Source organism: Pseudoliparis swirei, chromosome 14, assembly GCF_029220125.1.
Source record: "Pseudoliparis swirei isolate HS2019 ecotype Mariana Trench chromosome 14, NWPU_hadal_v1, whole genome shotgun sequence".
In the NCBI taxonomy this organism is placed as follows: Eukaryota; Metazoa; Chordata; class Actinopteri; order Perciformes; family Liparidae; genus Pseudoliparis; species Pseudoliparis swirei.
The window spans coordinates 10,996,969-11,019,422 of NC_079401.1; the positions used below are offsets into that span (position 1 = coordinate 10,996,969).

Here is a 22,454-nt window from a genome sequence, read left to right on the forward strand (position 1 = left end):
GCACATGGTCATCAGGGATCCTCAGGGTTCCTCAGGGTCTGCTGAACACCTCAAGGGGGTCTGGAGGGCCCTCTGATGTACGATGACATCACCTCCTCCCACTGCTCATATTGAGTGTACAGAGAGATGTTCCATGTGAAACACATCGTGGCGATGGAGAGGACTATCGGACCCAATGGATCCAGAACCGGATCCAGGTTGGTGTTTCTACAACAGTCCAGATTGGAGCATCCGTTCATGAACATCATTTCCCATGAGTCAACAGTCCTCAGTCACAGGTAACTCAGGTGTGTTGACAACAGAGACGGCCACGAGACAGTTTGAACACGTCCGTTAATAGAATTACAAATTAAACTAAGATAGCTTGAACAAAAATCACAAAGGTTAAAACTTCTGCTGCAGCTGATTTGACTTTGAATATGTAAATATGTATTGGACAGGAAGTGAACACACGCCTGGCTATCTGAACAGGAAGTGAACACACGCCTGGCTATCTGAACAGGAAGTGAACACACACCTGGCTATCTGAACAGGAAGTGAACACACGCCTAGCTATCTGAACAGGAAGTGAACACACAGCTGGCTATCTGGACAGGAAGTGAACACACACCTGGCTATCTGAACAGGAAGTGAACACACGCCTAGCTATCTGAACAGGAAGTGAACACACAGCTGGCTATCTGGACAGGAAGTGAACATTAAGACTCTTTCTCGTTCCTGCTCGCCGAACCTGGAACATCTGACGATCTCATGCCGTCCATTCTACCTTCCCCGGGAGTTCAGCTCGGTCATCACCACAGCCGTCTACATACCACCACAAGCGGACACCGACGTAGCACTATCGGACCTACATGATGTGTTATGTCGGCATCAGAACAAGTATCCCGACGCGGCTGTGGTGGTGGCTGGGGACTTTAATAGGCTAACCTAAAAAGTCATGCGAACTTTCACCAGCACATTACGTGTGCTACCAGAGGGAAAGAACGTTGGACCACTGCTATACGCCATTCAAGAGAGGCTACAAGGCTGTCTCTCTCCTCCGTTCGCAAATCGGACCATGCCGCCATTTTCTTGCTTCCGAGTACCGGCAAAGATCGCGCGGAAGCGGTAGTGACGAGGCGTAAGCGGTGGTCTGACCAATCAGAGGCTGAGCTACAGGACGCTCTGCGTGTCGCCGACTGGGACATGATCCAATCCAGTTCCAGTGACGTCAGCGAGTTTATGAAGTAGCAATGAGCCTCATAGCAACGCCAGCGGACACCATCGTCCCCACGGTAAAGTTAGGGTCTTTCCTAACCAAAAGCCGTGGGTTGATAGATCCATCCGTGAAGCTGTGAACGCCGTACTGCTGCCTATAACTCCGGTCTTGTATCCGGCAACATGGACGAGTACAAGGCAGCGGTCTATGGACTGAGGAGGCGGTGAAGGAAGCCAAAAGGAGGTACCGAGACAGAGTGGAATCACAGATGGAGCAGCGCGACACCAGGCGCCTATGGCAGGGGCTACGGACTATCACAGACTACCAGAGCAGACCCGCGCTATGGTGAGTGCCGACGCATCCCTAGCGGACGACCTGAACTCATTTTATGCACGGTTTGAGGCTAGCAACAACAGCGCTAGCTCGCCGCTAACAACAACACCGTTAAGCGTAGCCGAGGTGAGTTCTACCGCTGGGGATGAACACACACTCTGTGACCGAGCACAGTGTGAGGAGGGCTCTGTTGAGGGTGAACACCAGGAAAGCTGCAGGTCCAGATGGCATATCTGGGCGAGTACTGAAGACCTGTGCTAACCAGCTAGCTCCAGTGTTCACCACAATATTCAACCTCTCCTGGCTGAGTCCGTGGTCCCCGCCTGCTTCAAGAGATCCACTATTGTCCCTGTGCCCAAGAATGCTTCTCCAGCATGTATGAATGACTACCGACCGGTGGCCCTCACCTCGGTGGTCATGAAATGCTTTGAGAGGCTGATAAAGGACTACATCTGCGCCTTCCTCCTTCCTCCATGGACCCGCTGCAGTTTGCTTATCGCCCAAACAGATCCACGGATGATGCTGTCTCCCAGGTACTGCACACCACACTCTCTCATCTGGACAGCCAGAGGGGGCTATGTGAGACTGCTGTTCATTGATTATAGTTCAGCTTTCAACACCATAGTCCCTCCAGACTGGCGGCAAGCTGATTGAGCTGGGACTGAACACCCCCTGTGTGCTTGGATCCTGGACTTCCTGACCGCCAGGCCACAGGTGGTCAGGGTGGGCAGACACACCTCAAATCCCTCACCCTGAACACAGGATCCCCCAGGGTTGCGTCCTCAGCCCCTACTGTACTCCCTGTACACACATGACTGTGTGGCCAGGTTCAGCTCAACACCATCATCAAGTTTGCGGATGACACAGTGGTGGTGGGCCTGATCTCCGACAACGACGAGAAGGCCTACCTGGAGGAAGTTGCTGATCTGTCACTCTGGTGCCGGGACAACAGCCTCATCATGAATGTCACCAAAACTAAGGAGCTGATTGTGGACTTTAGGAGGGTACAACAACAGAGGACGTACTCACCACTGGGGATTAACGGGACTACTGTGGAGAGGGTGAGCGGTATAAATACCTGGGAGTCCACATCACCGAGGATCTGACATGGTCAACGAACACAGACACTCTGGTGAGAAAGGCAAGGCAGCGCCTCTACCACCTCAGGCAGCTGAGGAAATTTAAAGTTTCCCAGAGGATCCTTAAGTCCTTCTACTCTGGAGCTGTAGAGAGCGTCCTGACAGGAAGCATCACAGCCTGGTTTGGCAACTGCTCCGCTCAGGACAGGAAGGCTCTGCAGAGAGTAGTGCGTTCGGCTGAGCGCACTATTGAACTACACTCCCACCCTGCAGGACTTGTACACCAGGAGGTGCAGAACCAGAGCCGGCAGGATCATGAAGGATCCTCACCACCCCAACAACAGACTGTTTCAGCTGCTGCGGTCAGGCAGGCGCCTCCGTAGTCACGCTGCAAGAACAGAGAGACTGAGACGGAGTTTCTTTCCTCAGGCCATCAGGATTGTGAACTCCGACCTCACCAGGACCCCCACATAGACCCACACAACTGCCCCTCTTAGGCACACACACACACACACACACACACTTACTGTAAATATTGTGTTGTTTTTTATTGTAAATAGTGTGTACTTGTTGCCCTTGCACATTCCTGCTGAGCATTGCCACTTTCATTTCACTGCACACCCTGTGTGTGTATGTGACAAATAAAACATCTTGAATCTTGAATCTTGAATCAACACATACCTGGCTATCTTGTCACTGCAGGACATGGTGAGCAGCCTCTCGCCCTGCAGGACCCCGTCCCAGGTCTGGATGGTGTTGCTGGAACGCACCGGGATGGTTCCTTCACCAGACTCGATCTTGGTGCGCAGCTGGCCGCGGGCCTTCCTGTTAGGGTGTCGATCCCCCTGGTCTGAGATGGGGAGCAAGACAATACGGACCCTTCAGGACCTCACAGTGAGCAATGGACCCTTCAGGACCTCACGGTGAGCAATGGACCCTTCAGGACCTCACGGTGAGCAATGGACCCTTCAGGACCCCATGGTGAGCAATGGACCCTTCAGGACCTCATGGTGAGCAATGGACCCTTCAGGACCTCACGGTGAGCAATGGACCCTTCAGGACCCCATGGTGAGCAATGGACCCTTCAGGACCCCATGGTGAGCAATGGATCCTTCAGGACCTCACGGTGAGCAATGGATCCTTCAGGACCTCACAGTGAGCAATGGATCCTTCAGGACCCCATGGTGAGCAATGGATCCTTCAGGACCCCATGGTGAGCAATGGATCCTTCAGGACCTCACAGTGAGCAATGGATCCTTCAGGACCCCATGGTGAGCAATGGATCCTTCAGGACCCCATGGTGAGCAATGGCCCCTTCAGGACCCCATGGTGAGCAATGGACCCTTCAGGACCCCATGGTGAGCAATGGATCCTTCAGGACCCCATGGTGAGCAATGGCCCCTTCAGGACCGCACAGTGAGCAATGGCCCCTTCAGGACCGCACAGTGAGCAATGGATCCTTCAGGACCCCATGGTGAGCAATGGATCCTTCAGGACCCCATGGTGAGCAATGGCCCCTTCAGGACCGCACAGTGAGCAATGGACCCTTCAGGACCCCATGGTGAACAATGGCCCCTTCAGGACCTCATGGTGAGCAATGGACCCTTCAGGACCCCATGGTGAACAATGGATCCTTCAGGACCTCACGGTGAGCAATGGACCCTTCAGGACCCCATGGTGAGCAATGGCCCCTTCAGGACCCCATGGTGAGCAATGGCCCCTTCAGGACCTCACAGTGAGCAATGCAACATGTTATGTAAGTCTTACATCATCCTCAGGCCACATCATAAGGGGACCATGTATATGTCTCCAGGTTTCTATGGAACATAATGAGAACAGGACAAAGGGTCCTCTGTGTGCTATCCAAGGGTCCCATGTTGGGTACCCACTTAGGGTGAGGTCTAGCTAATGGTATTGGCTTGGTTCCCCAGCTGTAGACCCTTATGGGAACCTGCTCCATTCCCTTTATCCTACAAGGTTTATGATGAAAACTATAGAGAGGTTGACTTCATGTGGTTTACCAGGACGGATTGGTACCAAACGAGTCCTGCAGCCCTCACCCTCCATGCAGGCTTCATGAGGAGAGAAGATGCGGGCGTCTCCACAGGGGGAGGTGCTGATGTACAGGTGGAACTGGATGTGTTCCTTCAGCCTGAAGCCGTGTCCGTCGTCACACCTGGTGAAGACGGAGTTCTGCTGCTCCTCCTCCTGGTTACTGGAGACACAGAGACGGGCCGGTATGTCAGAACGACTCAATCGATGTTAGACATGCAGGGTAAAGGAACCGTATCATGGTCTTTAAACCCAGTCCCACAAGCCCCAGGTTTCAGCCAGCAGCCCTCACCTGAGGAAAGGGTCCAGCTGGGCGTACAGGTACCTGATGAGCGAGCGGCGAGCCAGGATCTCGGCGTGGCAGTCGTTGAGGGCCAGACCTCTATCGCTCATGTATTCACCGTTGATGCACTTTGTTCCTGTGGACATACAGATGACCTGGGCCTCCTTCACATCGGCACCTGGACGAGAAGGTACGGGGATAGAAGTCTGTGGTGTCACCAAGTTTACCCCCTGGTTCACCAACCTCACCCAGGCTCAAGGTAGACCGTCTCCTCAGAGGCACTGAGGGGATTCTAGGGATCTGGTGATCTACAGCTGGCCGGGCCAATGGGAGAGAGAGAGATATACGGTGGTGGACGACTTGCTGTCAACGTGTCCCAGTGGCCAACAGCGGTACTGCACTAATAGCATCCCTGTGGCTCCGAGAGCATTCCCTGTGGACCTCCATTTAAAATAGAACCACTCGTTTTATGAAGCCTTTTTAATCCATGAAGGTTCTACATTTATTATACGACTATACGAGCCCAAAGCGGGATTTTTATTCGCATGACTTCAACACCTACAAGACGAGCTGGAACACACAGCGGGGGGAACACCACTGAGCAGAAGCCACGCAATGCAGAAGGAGTTGGCCATAAAACATGACATGAAACCCAAAGGACGAGTCCCTGACAGAGAGAGTTCTCCCCATCACTGCTGGTCCTCCATCTCCTTTACATCCAGAGCTTCACACACACACACACATCAGAAGCAACCATGAGTCACCTGTCGTCATGACGACGCCTGCCAATACTTTTCGTCTGGCGTGCGGAGATGTGAAGCTGTCCGTCAGATCGCTGAACTTGTCGACGACCAGGCGAGAGACGGCGTCCGCCAGGACCTGAGAGGGAACCCCGAGAACACGTGGGCGGGGCTTCAATGGAAATACAGCGACCGGAATCACATTTGATGAATTATGAATATGAGAACCCAACAAAGTGTGACCCAAATACAGGGGAGGCTCTTCTGATCTGCACTGAAGCTAGTGTTGAATATTTCAGGTGCAGTGGTATGAAGGACAGGACACAGCTGCTCTGACTGATTCATACATATATGTATATACACACATATGTGTGTATACATACACACATATACACACACATATATATATATACAGTATATATATATATGTGTATTTATACATACATATGTGTATATGTGTACATCTATATATTTGTACTACAGGACTGTCTCAGAAAATTAGAATATTGTGATAAAGTTCTTTATTTTCTGTAATGCAATTAAAAAAACAAAAATGTCATGCATTCTGGATTCATTACAAATCAACTGAAATATTGCAAGCCTTTTATTCTTTTAATATTGCTGATTATGGCTTACAGCTTAAGAAAACTCTAAAATCCTATCTCATAAAATTTTAATATTTCCTCAGACCAAGTTAAAAGAAGATTTATAACAGCTGAGTGTTTGTCAAGGCTCAGGAAACCCTTGCAGGTGTTTCGAGTTAATTAGACAATTCAAGTGATTTGTTTAATACCCTACTAGTATACTTTTTCATGATATTCTAATATTTAGAGATAGGATATTTGAGTTTTCTTAAGCTGTAAGCCATAATCAGCAATAAATCAGAATAAAAGGCATGCAATATTTCAGTTGATTTGTAATGAATCCAGAATGCATGACATTTTTGTTTTTTTAATTGCATTACAGAAAATAAAGAACTTCATCACAATATTCTAATTTTCTGAGACAGTCCTGTATATATATACACATACATATATATGTATGTGTATATTGTGCCGGTCCCCGTGTCTCATCATTAATCATGTCCTGAGGTGAGTGATTGCCGGATGCAGCACACCTGGTCCGAGAGCAGGAGGGCATAAAGGCTTTGATCTCACACTGTGCATGGGGCGTTGTTCTCCTCAAGGTGGAGTGGTGCTGGTCGTGGTGCTGGTCGTGGTGCTGGTCGTGGTGCTGGTCGTGGTGCTGGTCGTGGTCGTGGTGCTGGTCGTGGTGCTGGTCGTGGTGGTGGTCGTGGTGCTGGTCGTGGTCGTGGTGCTGGTCGTGGTGCTGGTCGTGGTGCTGGTCGTGGTCGTGGTGCTGGTCGTGGTGGTGGTCGTGGTGCTGGTCGTGGTGCTGGTCGTGGGTTACTTTGCTGCTGGTCCCGTTGCTGTTGGTTTCCTTTGTTGTTGGTTTCCTTTGGTTTGGCTGACAACACTTACACTCCATTACACACACATGGGCACTACTGATGTTACTGACTGCCACACTTCACTACGTTTTGTTTCGTTATTACGTTAAATAAACACTTTTCTTTGACTTAATGCTGTGTCCGCGCCATATTTGCCATGCCCTAAGAGCCGGGTTGTGACAAATTGGGGGCTCGTCCAGCTTTTTACCGTGTGCAGTAGGTCAGGGGTCCCCAACCCCCGGGCCGCGGCCCGGTACCGGACCGTGGCTTGGTTGGAACCGGGCCGCGGGAAAAAAGTGAATAAATAAAGTTAAATTTTTTTTTTTTTAATCAGTCGGAAAAATATCTTATTTTGAAAAAGGACCGGATACATCCGTGTGTCGGTCTGAGCCGCGTTCAGGAGTCTTAAAGTTCGGGTTTATCGCTGCAGGCGAGTCTCACGCCGAACCCTCTGCTGGCGGCACAGTGACAAATAATCTTAAAACATATTTAACCTGCTCAATGAATTCTGTCACTTCAGGGAAATGACAACTGTTTTCAAGTTGGCCGATAAAGTCGCTGCTGTGTGGGCGAGTGAACAGCGGAATATTCTACATGTTTCAGGCGTTGACCGGGTGGAAGAGGCTTTTAAAAGAATTTGAGCGGTACTCCAACCACAAAAGACCCGACTGCAAAAGAATAGACCTGCAACCCATGTAAACAAACCCACCCGGTGAATCGAGCCCGTCCGAGCTAGAAGAACATGTGTTGGAGATGCAAATGACGGTGGCCTTAAGGGACATTTCACACAACAACTCTGCCGGTGTTCTAATGACAGCGACCAGAACTCGGTGAGGAGCAGCGGACCAAACACACGTCTGTGTCGCCGTCTCCATCAGTGGCTCGTTGCAGGTCAACAAGCACGGCTCACACTCATTCGGCGTAATGATGAGTTGTAGTTTTGGCACTTTATGCCCTTCCTATAATTGTATGACGTCATATTTATTACGTCATTTATATTGCCGGTCCGTGAAAATTATTCCTGACACGGAACCGGTCCGTGGCTCAAAAAAGGTTGGGGACCGCTGCAGTAGGTGACTTGGGAACGTGTAGCGGTGGGCTGTTGTATTTGTTTGCTTGCAGCATTTTGGCAACTACACGGTAAAAAGTGTTTTTAAAGTGGGTTTACGTCGTAACCTAGCGGTACGTGGCGCATATATGCAAATGTTTGGTTGAGCACTTTCCAGGGCATTCATTTGTTGTCTGTGCCGCTCGTGGGATTTGAGGTTTTGGGTTTGAGCTACTGCGTGAATTACGATATTTATTGTGGTCTTTGCTCTTCAGTATTCGAGGAGGTTTGTTACATTCATGCTGCGGCGGGTCCGGATCACGATTGCAGGTCGCTCTGTGCCTAAGTGGTGTGGAGTTTCCCCTGGTAGGCGTAGCGACGTTCCCTGTTGGCTTCGTTGAGCGGTGTTGGTTGTGCTGTGGCGAACGTGGCTGAAGCTTCCTTGGGAGCATGGCCGTGGTGTCTGTGGAGTTGCTAGCTTGCTAGTCGCTCTGCTAAACCAGCGGTCTTCAGTGCATAAATACCCACCACAAGTAGCTGCATGAAGACTAGGGACGAGCTTTGATAGGAGGGAGACTCTACACCAAGTTGAGGGTTATTCCTCATTGCACGCAGGGGTTCACATTGTGGGGTCTGTCTGGGTCTGCCGTGGGGATAAACGTGGCTTTTGTTGGTCGTCTTGGTAAATAGTTGAGATGTCGGAGGCTGAGGCGTTCGTTGATGCTCCATCTCAGGAGTCCCTGGATGTGTGCACAAGAGAGCAGCTGCTTTGCATCGCAGATCATTACAAGGTGGTGGTGGAAGGGGACAAACGTGTCAAAGAGAATATCAAAGATGCTATCATGTCAAAATTGATTGAGAGAGGAATTATGTCTGAAGGGGAAGATTCTGGCCCCGTTTCTACTGCTGTGTCCTTTCGAACTCATGGACGAACGTTTGAGCAACAGAAGGAGATTTTGCTGTTGCAGATGGAACATGAAAGGAATAAACAGGAGAGTAAACTGAAACATGAAAGGAGTAAACTGGAATTGGAGAGTAGTAAGCAGATAGAGATGGAGAGAAGCCGCCAAGAGCTGGAGAGATATCGTTTGTCTCTGATCGCAGATGGCAAATTGTCCTGAGACGGCCGGGCCCACCGGGGCCCACCGGGGCCCACCGGGGCCCAGGCCTGGGGGAAGCACGTGGATGTGAGTAATTTGCGCTGGTTGCCACCGTTTAATGAGAGGGATCCTGACACGTTTTTGTTGCTCTTTGAACGGGTAGCTAAGGCTAGAGACTGGCTCGATGAGGACTGTGCACTGATGCTGCAGTGTGTCCTGTCGGGGAAAGCACAGGAAGCGTATTCCACTTTGAGTCTGGAGGACAGTTCGAGCGATACTAAGATAAAGGCTGCGGTGCTCAAAATCTACGAGCTGGTGCCAGAGGTCTTTCGCCAACGTTTTAGATCCTTGGAGAGGAAAGTAGATCAGACGTATGTGGAGTTGGTGAGAGACCTACCGACTCACTTTAAGCGGTGGTTAACTGCCCTCGACGTAGCTACGTTTGAAGATCTGTGCGAGTTGATGGTTTTGGAGCAGTTTAAAAATGTCCTTCCAGATCGCGTTGGAGAAGCGTGACTGCTGCCGATGCGGCCGTGTCAGCAGATGAGTATATGTTGCTTCATAAACGCAGTTTTAGAGAGTGTCGCAATGTTTTGGGGGTGCGGGGAAATGTTTCTGAGGCAACTGTGCAGGAGACGCGTTCAATGGAGGTGGGAGGGTTTAGATCTGGGGTGGACAATAGTGATACCTGTAATTATTGTCGAGAGGAGGGGCATTGCAAGGCGGAGTGTCCTTTGTTCCAGTCTAGGCTCAGGGATGTGAGGCCTTCTGCCTGTGCGGCTACAGTTACCGGCTGCTGAGGAGTCTCACTCATGTGACCTCAGTGTCTTGGCAGCTTCTGCTCCGTTCATTCGAGGTGGATTTGTGTCACTTTTAGGAAGTGAGGTGAAGGTCCCGATAAACATCTTGAGGGATACAGGGGCCGATGATTGGTATATTGTTGACTCTGTTTTGCCTTTGTCTGAGGAGACTGACACTGGTGACTTTGTTCTCAGTCGCGGGATGGGATTGAAGATTCTCCCGGTTCCTTTGCACAAGATGGTGCTGGACTGTGCGCTGGTGAAAGGTGAGAGAGCTGTTGGGGTGCGTCCGGCGTTGCCTATTGAGCGTATACATTTTATTTTGGGCAACGGCTTGGCTGGGAGTAGAGTTTGGACTGACACTCCTCCCACACAGGTGGTCACATGTTGTCCAATTGATTCTGCGTTTGACGAGAGCTCCAGAGTGTTGCCTGAGGTTTTTCCGTCCTGCGTATTTACGCGCGCTATGAGCAGGTCGGACCCTGCCATGTCATTGGTCGACACGGTGGAGGTGGGGTCGGAGGTCCCGGTTCTGTCCGGGCTTCCTGTGTCACTGTCGCGCGGAGCGGTCGTGGAGCAGCGGGGTGGGGATTCTTCTTTGAGGGAAATGTTTCAGCGAGTTTTGCCCGTTTCGGAGATGGTGCAGTTAGTGGCTCCTTCTTGCAGAACAAGATGTTCGGAGGATGGCTTCCCATTGGTGAGGATTGTGGGGGAAATGAGGGTTTCCATCTTGTGGTGCCGACTGGGGTACGCGGTCTTGTCTTGGAGGTGGCGCATGATAGGTGTGGACTCTTTGGGAGCCGGGGAGCCTTAGAGAGGATTCGCCCGACCCTTGGGTCTCTTCTGGGTGGATGTTGTGCTGAGCTGGATGGAGGCTGGGAGGAGGGGCTTCCGTGGTTGAGGTTGGCTGCGAGGGAGGCTGGACAGGAGAGGACAGGTTTTAGCCCTAGTGAGTTGGCTTTTGGACATTCTGTGCGTGGTCCCTTGGCAGAACTGAGATGGCTGTGTGGATACGAAGTTGCCGGTAGGACTGGTGGACGATGTGAATGGTTTTGAGCATCTTTTGTTTCTAGATGGTGGTGTGGCATGGGAGAAGTCTGTGTCCCGAGGTGGAGTGAAGAGGTTGTATGACCGACGTGCAGAGCAACATGGGTTCGGTCCAGGAGACCAGGTTCTCGTGCTTGTGGCTATTGTTAGTTCCCCTTTTCAAGCTAAGTGTACGGGTCCAGGCGCGGTCACAGAGAAAGCGTCTTGTCACGGGCACCGTTGCATTGAGAACAGTACGATGACGGTGATCCGTTTGGACACCGATTTTAAGGGGGGGGGTGTGCCGGTCCCCGTGTCTCATCACTAATCATGTCCTGAGGTGAGTGATTGCCGGATGCAGCACACCTGGTCCGAGAGCAGGAGGGCATAAAGGCTTTGATCCACACGGTGCATGGGGCGTTGTTCTCCTCAAGGTGGAGTGGTGCTGGTCGTGGTCGTGGTGCTGGTCGTGGGTTACTTTGCTGCTGGTCCCGTTGCTGCTGGTTTCCTTTGTTGTTGGTTTCCTTGGGTTTGGCTGACAACACTTACACTCCATTACACACACATGGGCACTACTGATGTTACTGACTGCCACACTTCACCACGTTTTGTTTCGTTATTACGTTAAATAAACACTTTTCTTTGACTTAATGCTGTGTCCGCGCCATATTTGCCATGCCCTAAGAGCCGGGTTGTGACAAATATATATAGTACAAATATATAGATGTACACACATGTATATTTCCAATGCCTTAACAACTGATAGAATAAATATATATGACATTTTTTAAGGAGGAATTTCTACAAGCTAAAAGCATCAATACATTTTTTTTAAAGAGACATAATTCAGATACAATGCCACACACAGCGAAGTGCACCTTTTCTTCTTCTAGTATTACGCAACATCTGCATATCGTTACCACACGCCGTCACATGACTCACATGTCTTGTGTTTTTGGGCGTTTGCTCGGTTATGAATCCGTCTGGTTAATAACCAAACACCTGGTCGAGTCACAGAGTCACAGACGAAGGCCCAGAGAACAATGCATTGTGGGTAATCCATGCTCACCTGCGGCAGGTAGAGCTGCAGTCCTTCACTGGGGATGGGCTGCATGGATGGGGTCTGATCCAGCTGCATGTTGAACAGGGCGGACAGCGCCGCCTGGGCCGCCCGGGCCTTGGCCAGCTTCTTGTTCCGGCCGGAGCCCTGGAAGCTCTGGGCGTCGGCCCACACCGACATCACAAAGTTCTTGGCGTGGCTCTCCCCGCTCTCCGACACAAAGTCGTACTTCAGGCCCGGCCGCAGCTCATTGAGGATCATGACTGGGTTCTTGTTGCCTGTCGGAAACAGGGAGGTGGAGGGCACCGGGGGCAAGGGGGCCTGGACCGGGTTGGGCAGAGGGGAGGGTATCAACGGGTACTCTACCCCCAGAGAGCCGAAGGAACCATTGCTGTTGGGCGCCAGGTAAAACGGGTCGTCTCCAGGACCGGACGTCTCAAAGCCGTTGAAGAGCGTGTCCGGGAAGTCCGCCTGGTCCGAGGTGAAGTCCGTGTGGACCGACAGGGTCCGGCCCATGGCCATGTGGGCTTCGGACGCGTTGGGGAACTGGACGAAGGAGCGCAGGGCCTTCTCCGCCGCGTTCAGCTTGGCCTTCTTCTTGGTGGGACCGCAACCCTCAAAGAGCTGCCCGTTGACCTCCACCGTCATCACGAAGGCGGGCGCGTGGACCGGCCCGGTCTGCGAGAGCAGTCGGTACTGCAGGCCCGGCTTGATCTCGTTCAGCTGCATCAGGGCGTTCTTGGGCAGAACCGGCCCGGGGACCTTCTTACGCTTCTTGGGCCTGTACTTGGAGTGAGCGTGCCCATTGTTGCCCTCCTCTAGGGGGCGCTTCCTCCCACCCCCGGCTCCCCCATAGGGGGGCCGGGCGGCCTCGGCTGCAACCCCCTCTTTGGAGAAGAGGTTGTCCGAGTTGCGGTTCTCCTTAACGTCGGTGCTGCGTGAACCTGCGGTGCCCAGAAAGAGTGACTTACAACGCCTTCGGTGCAGGATCTTGTAAATGTGAAGTTTAGAGATTCCTTGACCTCTTTGCACCTGAACCAGTGATGTGCGTTCCTTAATCTATACACACTATCTATCCATGATACACAATATTAAGACTCGTCTACAAACCCTTGGGTTTGAGTAGTGAAAAATGTTCACATAATTATCTTATTTACCATGAACAACATACACAGGGTTCTTACACATGTTGACCGATGGATTTCCAGGACTTTAAACCAAATTTCCATGACCAAACTGAAATCTCAGTATAAACATGAAAAATTTAGAAAATGTAATGTATCCCGGCTTATATTTTGAGCGTTTTTCTTTAACCCTTGTGTTGCCTTCGGGTCAATTTGACCCGATTCAATGTTTCACCCTCCTGTCACCTTCGGGTCAATATGACCCGATTCAATGTTTAACCCTCCTGTTACCTTTATATTTACTAACATATTTTACCCTTGAGGTCAATATGACCCCAGCTATTAAAATCTCCAGAAAATTATTAGAATTAATATTGTTTTCCAAGTTTAAGTGTGAGGTACTTTATGTTTGTTTGTTGACTCCCGAAAGAACACCGACATTAAACATTGAATCGGGTCAAATTGACCCGAAGGCAACACAAGGGTTAAAAAACATATTCATTATTTCATACTCCATGAACTCAAACTCAAACGAACATGTGATTATAACACATTTCCATGAGTTTTCCAAAACTTTTATGATTTGTTTTTTCCATGACTTTTCCAGGCCTGGAAATTACCATTTAAAAATTCTATGACTTTTCCAGGTTTTCCATGACCGTACGAACCCTGCATACATTAAACTATTTGTTGCAGCCGTGAAGTGGATCAAGCTGTGTGTTTAATTATCTGTGTTTGGGGAACACACATCACTGGGCCTGGTACAGAGCTGATGGGACTGGATGTAAATTTCCATTTATAACATCCTGCATCAAAATCCGATAGGTTACTCCTTTCGGTGCTCAGGACAGAAAACAATCCGTCAAAGCAGGTTTAGAGCGTCGAGGGAATAAAGGTTCAACGTCTGAGCCTGAAACACCAGAGAGAGGACATCAGCTTTCACATGGGATGGATTCAATGCATCAATATACATTTGGTTAGACATAGAAAATACTACCTTGTGTTTATCAGAGCACAGTTCAGGTGTGTATCGCATGTTCAACCTACAGCATGGCATTGGGTTTCAATAACCGTGTCCGTCTGGTTTTAAGACCCCTTACTGAGTCTTATTGAGATTCTCTGATTCTGCTTTATAAATAAACGTCAACGTGTAGAAACCTAAAGACTAAACATGTCTGATCACCTGTAAAATGCGATACGTGGCGACCCCACAAGTCCCTCAGAGAGCGGTTAGCCTCTGGGGTCATCTCAGTGGCTCTGCAGCTCGTCCCCAGTGAGCAGCCGACAGCTCGATGAAATGTAAAGCCTGAGAGATAGTTCAGTGTTTACATAAAAACCAAATCCTCCACAAACAAACTAAAAGGACTTGATGAGGGAAAGAACTTCACCTCTACCACCATGAACCACGTGGAGCTTTAGAGATGAACACCTTCTACACCTCCGCCTGATGGGAGGGGAAGAAGCTGAGCTCATCGTCCACCAGAGGGCCAGAAGGAGCAGAACTCCAACATGAGGAACACAAACATGAGGAACACAAACATGAGGAACACAACCATGAGGAACATGAACATGAGGAACACGAACATGAGGAACACAAACATGAGGAACACGAACATGAGGAACACGAACATGAGGAACACGAACATGAGGAACACAAACATGAGGAACACGAACATGAGGAACACAAACATGAGGAACACAAACATGAGGAACATGAACATGAGGAACACAAACATGAGGAACTCCAACATGAGGAACACAACCATGAGGAACACGAACATGAGGAACACAAACATGAGGAACACGAACATGAGGAACACAAACATGAGGAACACGAACATGAGGAACACAAACATGAGGAACACAAACATGAGGAACACAAACATGAGGAACTCCAACATGAGGAACACAAACATGAGGAACACAAACATGAGGAACACAACCATGAGGAACACAACCATGAGGAACATGAACATGAGGAACACGAACATGAGGAACACGAACATGAGGAACACGAACATGAGGAACACAAACATGAGGAACACAACCATGAGGAACACGAACATGAGCAACACGAACATGAGGAACACAAACATGAGGAACACGAACATGAGGAACACAAACATGAGGAACACAAACATGAGGAACACGAACATGAGGAACACAAACATGAGGAACACAAACATGAGGAACACAACCATGAGGAACATGAACATGAGCAACACGAACATGAGGAACACAAACATGAGGAACACGAACATGAGGAACACAAACATGAGGAACACAAACATGAGGAACACAACCATGAGGAACACAAACATGAGGAACATAAACATGAGGAACACGAACATGAGGAACACAAACATGAGGAACACGAACATGAGGAACACAAACATGAGGAACACGAACATGAGGAACACAAACATGAGGAACACGAACATGAGGAACACAAACATGAGGAACACAACCATGAGGAACATGAACATGAGCAACACAAACATGAGGAACACAAACATGAGGAACACGAACATGAGGAACACAAACATGAGGAACACAAACATGAGGAACACAACCATGAGGAACACGAACATGAGGAACACAAACATGAGGAACACAAACATGAGGAACTCCAACATGAGGAACACAAACATGAGGAACACAAACATGAGGAACACAAACATGAGGAACACAAACATGAGGAACACGAACATGAGGAACACAACCATGAGGAACACGAACATGAGGAACACAAACATGAGGAACACAAACATGAGGAACACAAACATGAGGAACACAACCATGAGGAACACGAACATGAGGAACACAAACATGAGGAACACAAACATGAGGAACACGAACATGAGGAACACAAACATGAGGAACACAACCATGAGGAACACGAACATGAGGAACACAAACATGAGGAACACAAACATGAGGAACACAACCATGAGGAACACAACCATGAGGAACACAAACACGAGGAACACGAACACGAGGAACACGAACACGAGGAACACAAACATGAGGAACACAACCATGAGGAACACAAACATGAGGAACACGAACATGAGGAACACAAACATGAGGAACACAAACATGAGGAACATGAGGAACTCCAACATGAGGAACACAAACATGAGGAACATGAACATGAGGAACACAAACATGAGGAACACGAACACGAGGAACACAAACATGAGGAACACAACCATGAGGAACACGAACATGAGGAACTCCAACATGAGGAACACAAACATGAGGAACACAACCATGAGGAACACAAACATGAGGAACTCCAACATGAGGAACACAAACATGAGGAACTCCAACATGAGGAACACAAACACGAGGAACACAAACATGAGGAACACAACCATGAGGAACACGAACATGAGGAACACAAACACGAGGAACACAACCATGAGGAACACAAACACGAGGAACACAAACATGAGGAACACAAACATGAGGAACACAAACATGAGGAACACAACCATGAGGAACATAAACATGAGGAACACGAACATGAGGAACACAAACATGAGGAACACAAACATGAGGAACACAACCATGAGGAACACAAACATGAGGAACACAACCATGAGGAACACAACCATGAGGAACACAAACATGAGGAACACAAACATGAGGAACACAACCATGAGGACCACAACCATGAGGAACACAAACATGAGGAACACAAACATGAGGAACATAAACATGAGGAACACAAACATGAGGAACACAAACATGAGGAACATAAACATGAGGAACACAAACATGAGGAACACGAACATGAGGAACATAAACATGAGGAACACAACCATGAGGAACACAACCATGAGGACCATAAACACGAGGAACACAAACATGAGGAACACAAACATGAGGAACACAAACATGAGGAACATAAACATGAGGAACACAAACATGAGGAACACGAACATGAGGAACACAAACATGAGGAACACAAACATGAGGAACACGAACATGAGGAACACAGCGCTGACGGAGCCCTGAGCGACAAGAGGAACATGATTCCAGGTCTGCTGGGGGAGATGTGGTTCGGGTTCTCCAACAGCAGAGCAGGAACAGAAGGTCTCTTCTTGAGATCGACAAGTTGATCTTTTGGCTGAGATTCCTTTCTGACTGGCTGTTTACAGTCCTTGACTCTACATTGTGGGATCCACATGTTCTCCCGCCTTGTTCCACTTACGCAGAACAGGGACACTGCAGCGGGACCAGAAGAGTCTAAAGAACCTGTCACAACACACAGATCTCTGGTTCTGGTCTTCAGGTCCAGACTCCTTCCAGACAAACAGCCACTCAGCGTGATGCTGGATCGTATCATCTGCGTATAAATAACTTATCAAACCTCAGCATGCTCTCCCCGTGAATCAGGAGCACCAATCGGATGAGAGGAAAGCTTTGTGGAACTTGTTGTGCTTGCTGCATATTAACGTCCTTTAGAATCTTGACGTTTCATCTTTGCCATCAGCTTATCATGTGGTGGTGGTTTCAGAGCCAGAGGCTTTAGGGAGCATTGTGTTCAGAGCAAAGGGGACAAGCTGAGACCCAGACCCGGATTAAGCTCTGTTCCACCTCCTGAGCCTAAAGGAATCGGGCGGTACATTCAAGGCCACTCCGACAGGAATACAATGCACCAGATATTTAGTTTCTAAACCTCTACGTATGTCTCATAGACACAAGAATGAAAGAAAAAGGTGTCAACGCTGCTGGTTCAGATCGGATGTCTTGGTTGGACTAGAAGGGGTTAAGTGGACTCACTCATGGTCTGGACTTGGCCCCCCTCGACGGTGAGCGCCCTCTGCTGGTGTCCAGGGATCCGATCTCCCACTCGGCCTGGAAGAGACACACAAGGGTCCCGGGACAATGAATCCCCCTCTGTACCACACACATGAGTATAGACCGTTAGTCCGTTGGTCAATTCACTGGTCACTTCACTGGTCACTTCATTGGTCAATTCACTGGTCACTTCATTGGTCAATTCACTGGTCACTTCATTGGTCACTTCATTGGTCAATTCACTGGTCACTTCACTGGTCACTTCATTAGTCACTTCATTAGTCACTTCACTGGTCACTTCATTGGTCAATTCACTGGTCACTTCACTGGTCACTTCATTAGTCACTTCATTGGTCACTTCACTGGACACACAGGGTCTGCTGCCCCCTAGTGGACACACGGGGTCTGCTGCCCCCTAGTGGACACGTGTGTTAGTGCTGGAGGTCAGATAAGTCGACACACACCCACCTCCTATATGACGTCACTTCCTGAGGAGTGGGTGATGGATTGCAGGCTTTACTTTTGTAAAGTGAGAACAGCTGATATGAAGTATATAAAATATATATGTTGTGATATGAAGTATATAACAAATATATGTAGTGATATGAAGTATATCAAATATATATGTAGTGATATGAAGTATATCAAATATATATGTCGTGAGGCCGAGAGCCGCAGTATGAACGTCTCTCACCTTAACTTGCATAACGTTATATTTCTGTGAGCTGAACATTTGTTGTTGCTTTATGAAAAATAGGATGACATCGTGCAGTTCAATGAAAGGCTGTTACTGCCCCCTGGTGGGCCGCAGTGCCACTGCACCCAGGAGGAGGTTACTTCAGGTTTAGGACCAGGATGGAGAGATACATGAAGATGAAGCTTTAAGGAAACACACCTTCCCTCAGCTGAACTTATGATATTAATAATGTTTGATATTCAGTCTGGGCACTGAACGTCACCACACACACAACAAACAACATGCAACGACAACAGGAGACAACACAAGTAGACCCCTGAGTCCTAAACCTGTGGACATTCATTAGGAATAGGATCAGGGATGGATTAACCAACGGGCCTACCGGGCCCAGGCCCAGGGGCCCATGAGCTCAGGGGGCCCCTGGGCCTGAGCCTCCGACGCGTCGCTGTGATTAACATTGTATTGATATGAATATGATGATATGACACGATGCGCCAGCGTGCTGTGCTAGGCTTAAGTCATTCATGTCAGTAACAGGGCCCCAATAGTCCTACTGAGGGATGGATTACCGAACGAGCCTACCGGCACCAGGGGCCCGTGAGCTCAGGGGGCCCCTAAGCCACAGCCTCTGCGTGAAGTAGCTGTTCTTAACTTTGTATTGATATGATGATATGACACGATGCGCCATAGCCGGTATATGCTAGGCTTAAGTCATTCATGTCATGGTCATATAATTTGCGTTATGTTGTCTGCTCAGCTCCGGTATCGTTGTTCCATACGGACTGTTTTGTTAGCGATGTTTTTTTTAAACAATTTTTTTGTTACTTCTTTTTTTCCCCTTCTTTTTTTGCGGGTGGGGGGGGGGGGGCCTTGACACGTCCAGGCCCAGGGGCCCGTGGTTTCTTAATCCGTCCATGAATAGGATACATTATGGAACATGTAGGATCCTGAAATACCTCTGCCTCTTCAGTTATTGTCTGGGCCACATAATTTTACTTTAATAACCCGTTTGAATAAAACAAGTCCACCAACCTGCTCGGTGTCTTCCTCTGAAGGACGTCCGCAGTCTGGGGCTCTGAAATGAAAAAGACGAGTTGTTGCTGTGACGATGGAGCTACAGAGAGCGGCCACCAGGGGGAGCCGCTGTCCTCTCACTGAGCGACCACGCAGTCACGTGACCCGTGTTACAGACATCAGATACAAGTCCACAAGACTACAGATACAAGACTACAAGACCACAAGACTACAGATACAAGACCACAAGACCACAGATACAAGACTACAAGACCACAAGACTACAGATACAAGACTACAGATACAAGACCACAAGACTACAAGACCACAAGACTACAGATACAAGACTACAAGACCACAGATACAAGACTACAAGACCACAAGACTACAGATACAAGACTATAAGACCACACGACTACAGATACAAGACCACAAGACCACAAGACTACAGATACAAGACTACAGATCCAAGACTACAGATACAAGACCACAAGACTACAAGACCACAGATACAAGACTACAAGACCACAAGACTACAGATACAAGACTACAAGACCACAAGACTACAGATACAAGACCACAAGACTACAGATACAAGACTACAGATACAAGACCACAAGACTACAGATACAAGACCACATATACAAGACTACAAGACCACAGATACAAGACCACAAGACTACAGATACAAGACTACAGATACAAGACTATAAGACCACAAGACTACAGATACAAGACCACAAGACTACAGATACAAGACTACAGATCCAAGACTACAGATACAAGACCACAAGACTACAGATACAAGACCACATATACAAGACTACAAGACTACAGATACAAGACCACAAGACTACAGATACAAGACCACAGATACAAGACTACAAGACTACAAGACCACAGATACAAGACTACAAGACTACAGATACAAGACCACAAGACTACAGATACAAGACCACAAGACTACAGATACAAGACTACAAGACTTCAGATACAAGTCCACAAGACTACAGATACAAGACTACAGATACAAGACTACAAGACTACAGATACAAGACTACAAGACTACAGATACAAGACTACAAGACTACAGATACAAGTCCACAAGACCACAGATACAAGACTACAAGACTACAGATACAAGACCATAAGACTACAGATACAAGTCCACAAGACTACAGATACAAGAACACAAGACTACAGATACAAGACCACAAGACTACAAGACTACAGATACAAGACTACAGGACTACAGATACAAGACCACAAGACTACAGATACAAGACTACAGATACAAGACCACAAGACTACAGATACAAGACTACAAGACTACAGATACAAGACCACAAGACTACAGATACAAGACCACAGATACAAGACTACAAGACGACAGATACAAGACCACAATACCACAGATACAAGACTACAAGATTACAGATACAAGACTACAGATACAAGACTACAGATACAAGACGACAATACCACAATACTACAGATACAAGACTACAGATACAAGACTACAAGACCACAAGACTACAGATACAAGACTACAGATACAAGACCACAAGACTACAGATACAAGACCACAAGACTACAGATACAAGACCACAGATACAAGACCACAAGACTACAAGACCACAGATACAAGACCACAAGACTACAGATACAAGACCACAAGACTACAAGACTACAGATACAAGACTACAAGACCACAAGACTACAGATACAAGACTACAAGACTACAGATACAAGACCACAAGACTACAGATACAAGACCACAGATACAAGACCACAAGACTACAGATACAAGACTACAAGACCACAAGACTACAGATACAAGACCACAAGACTACATATACAAGACTACAGATACAAGACTACAGATACAAGACCACAAGACTACAGATACAAGATGAATCTAATAAGTTAAAAGATGATTTGTTAACATGAATCCATTTTAAATCAGCGGTTTTAATGCAACCAGAAGAGCTCTCCTGTTGAATGTCTTCAATAGTCATGATTCATAAGCTAGGCCTCATCAAAGAGATCCAATACACTCTATGTATTAATGTCATGATTAACCGTATCCATCAGGATCCCCACCCTGCAGTCCTGTGACCCTGGAGGGGCGGGGCATGACCTCTGAGGCCTCCTAAAGCAGAGCCTCTGACCCAGGGCTCATGATCATCATCGGGATGAGGTCTCCCCTCCTGGTCACGGTGTTCTTGTGAGGACCAGGAGCCCTCTGAGGGGAACTCGCCATGCAGACTGACGAGGACCAGACGGGTCATCAGCATGTGCTCCCAGAGCCTCGTCCAATGAGAGGCCTCGGCCGTCTGTCCGGTGGCCCATGAGCATGCATCCCTCGGCTGTGGGGGAGGGGCCTCCAGCTCAGAGAGGTGCTGAGTCTGGAGGACACACCACGTGGTCCTGAAGGTCTACATCAGACCCGTGGTCCTCCACCGTGCTCCTGGTCCAGAGGGCTCACCTCACCTTCACATGAGGACAGCGGGTCCACTGACCGGCCCCCATGAGCACCAACTTTGAGTATGCATATATAAGTCTATTAACATAGTTCACATAGTATATATTTATATATATAAATATAAATAAATACATGTATGAATAAATATATATATAT

At 48.4% G+C, this 22,454-nt stretch overlaps 1 protein-coding gene across 2 annotated transcripts in view; it reads right to left on the bottom strand.

Annotated features, from left to right (window-relative positions):
• Positions 1–22,454, bottom strand: part of LOC130204492 (double-stranded RNA-specific editase 1-like) — a 35,651-nt gene that overhangs the window by 2,161 nt on the left and 11,036 nt on the right. The window contains exons 2-8 of one of the 2 annotated variants that reach the window (XM_056431257.1): positions 19,832–19,874; positions 18,085–18,159; positions 12,179–13,113; positions 5,710–5,824; positions 4,988–5,123; positions 4,671–4,825; positions 3,292–3,460 (exon numbers count right to left, since the gene is read on the bottom strand). In XM_056431257.1, the coding sequence (XP_056287232.1) occupies positions 3,292–3,460; positions 4,671–4,825; positions 4,988–5,123; positions 5,710–5,824; positions 12,179–13,113; positions 18,085–18,159; positions 19,832–19,874 (1,628 nt within the window). Of the gene's footprint in view, positions 1–3,291; positions 3,461–4,670; positions 4,826–4,954; positions 5,124–5,709; positions 5,825–12,178; positions 13,114–18,084; positions 18,160–19,831; positions 19,875–22,454 lie in introns of both variants that reach the window. The other variant, XM_056431256.1, reaches the window with a different exon arrangement.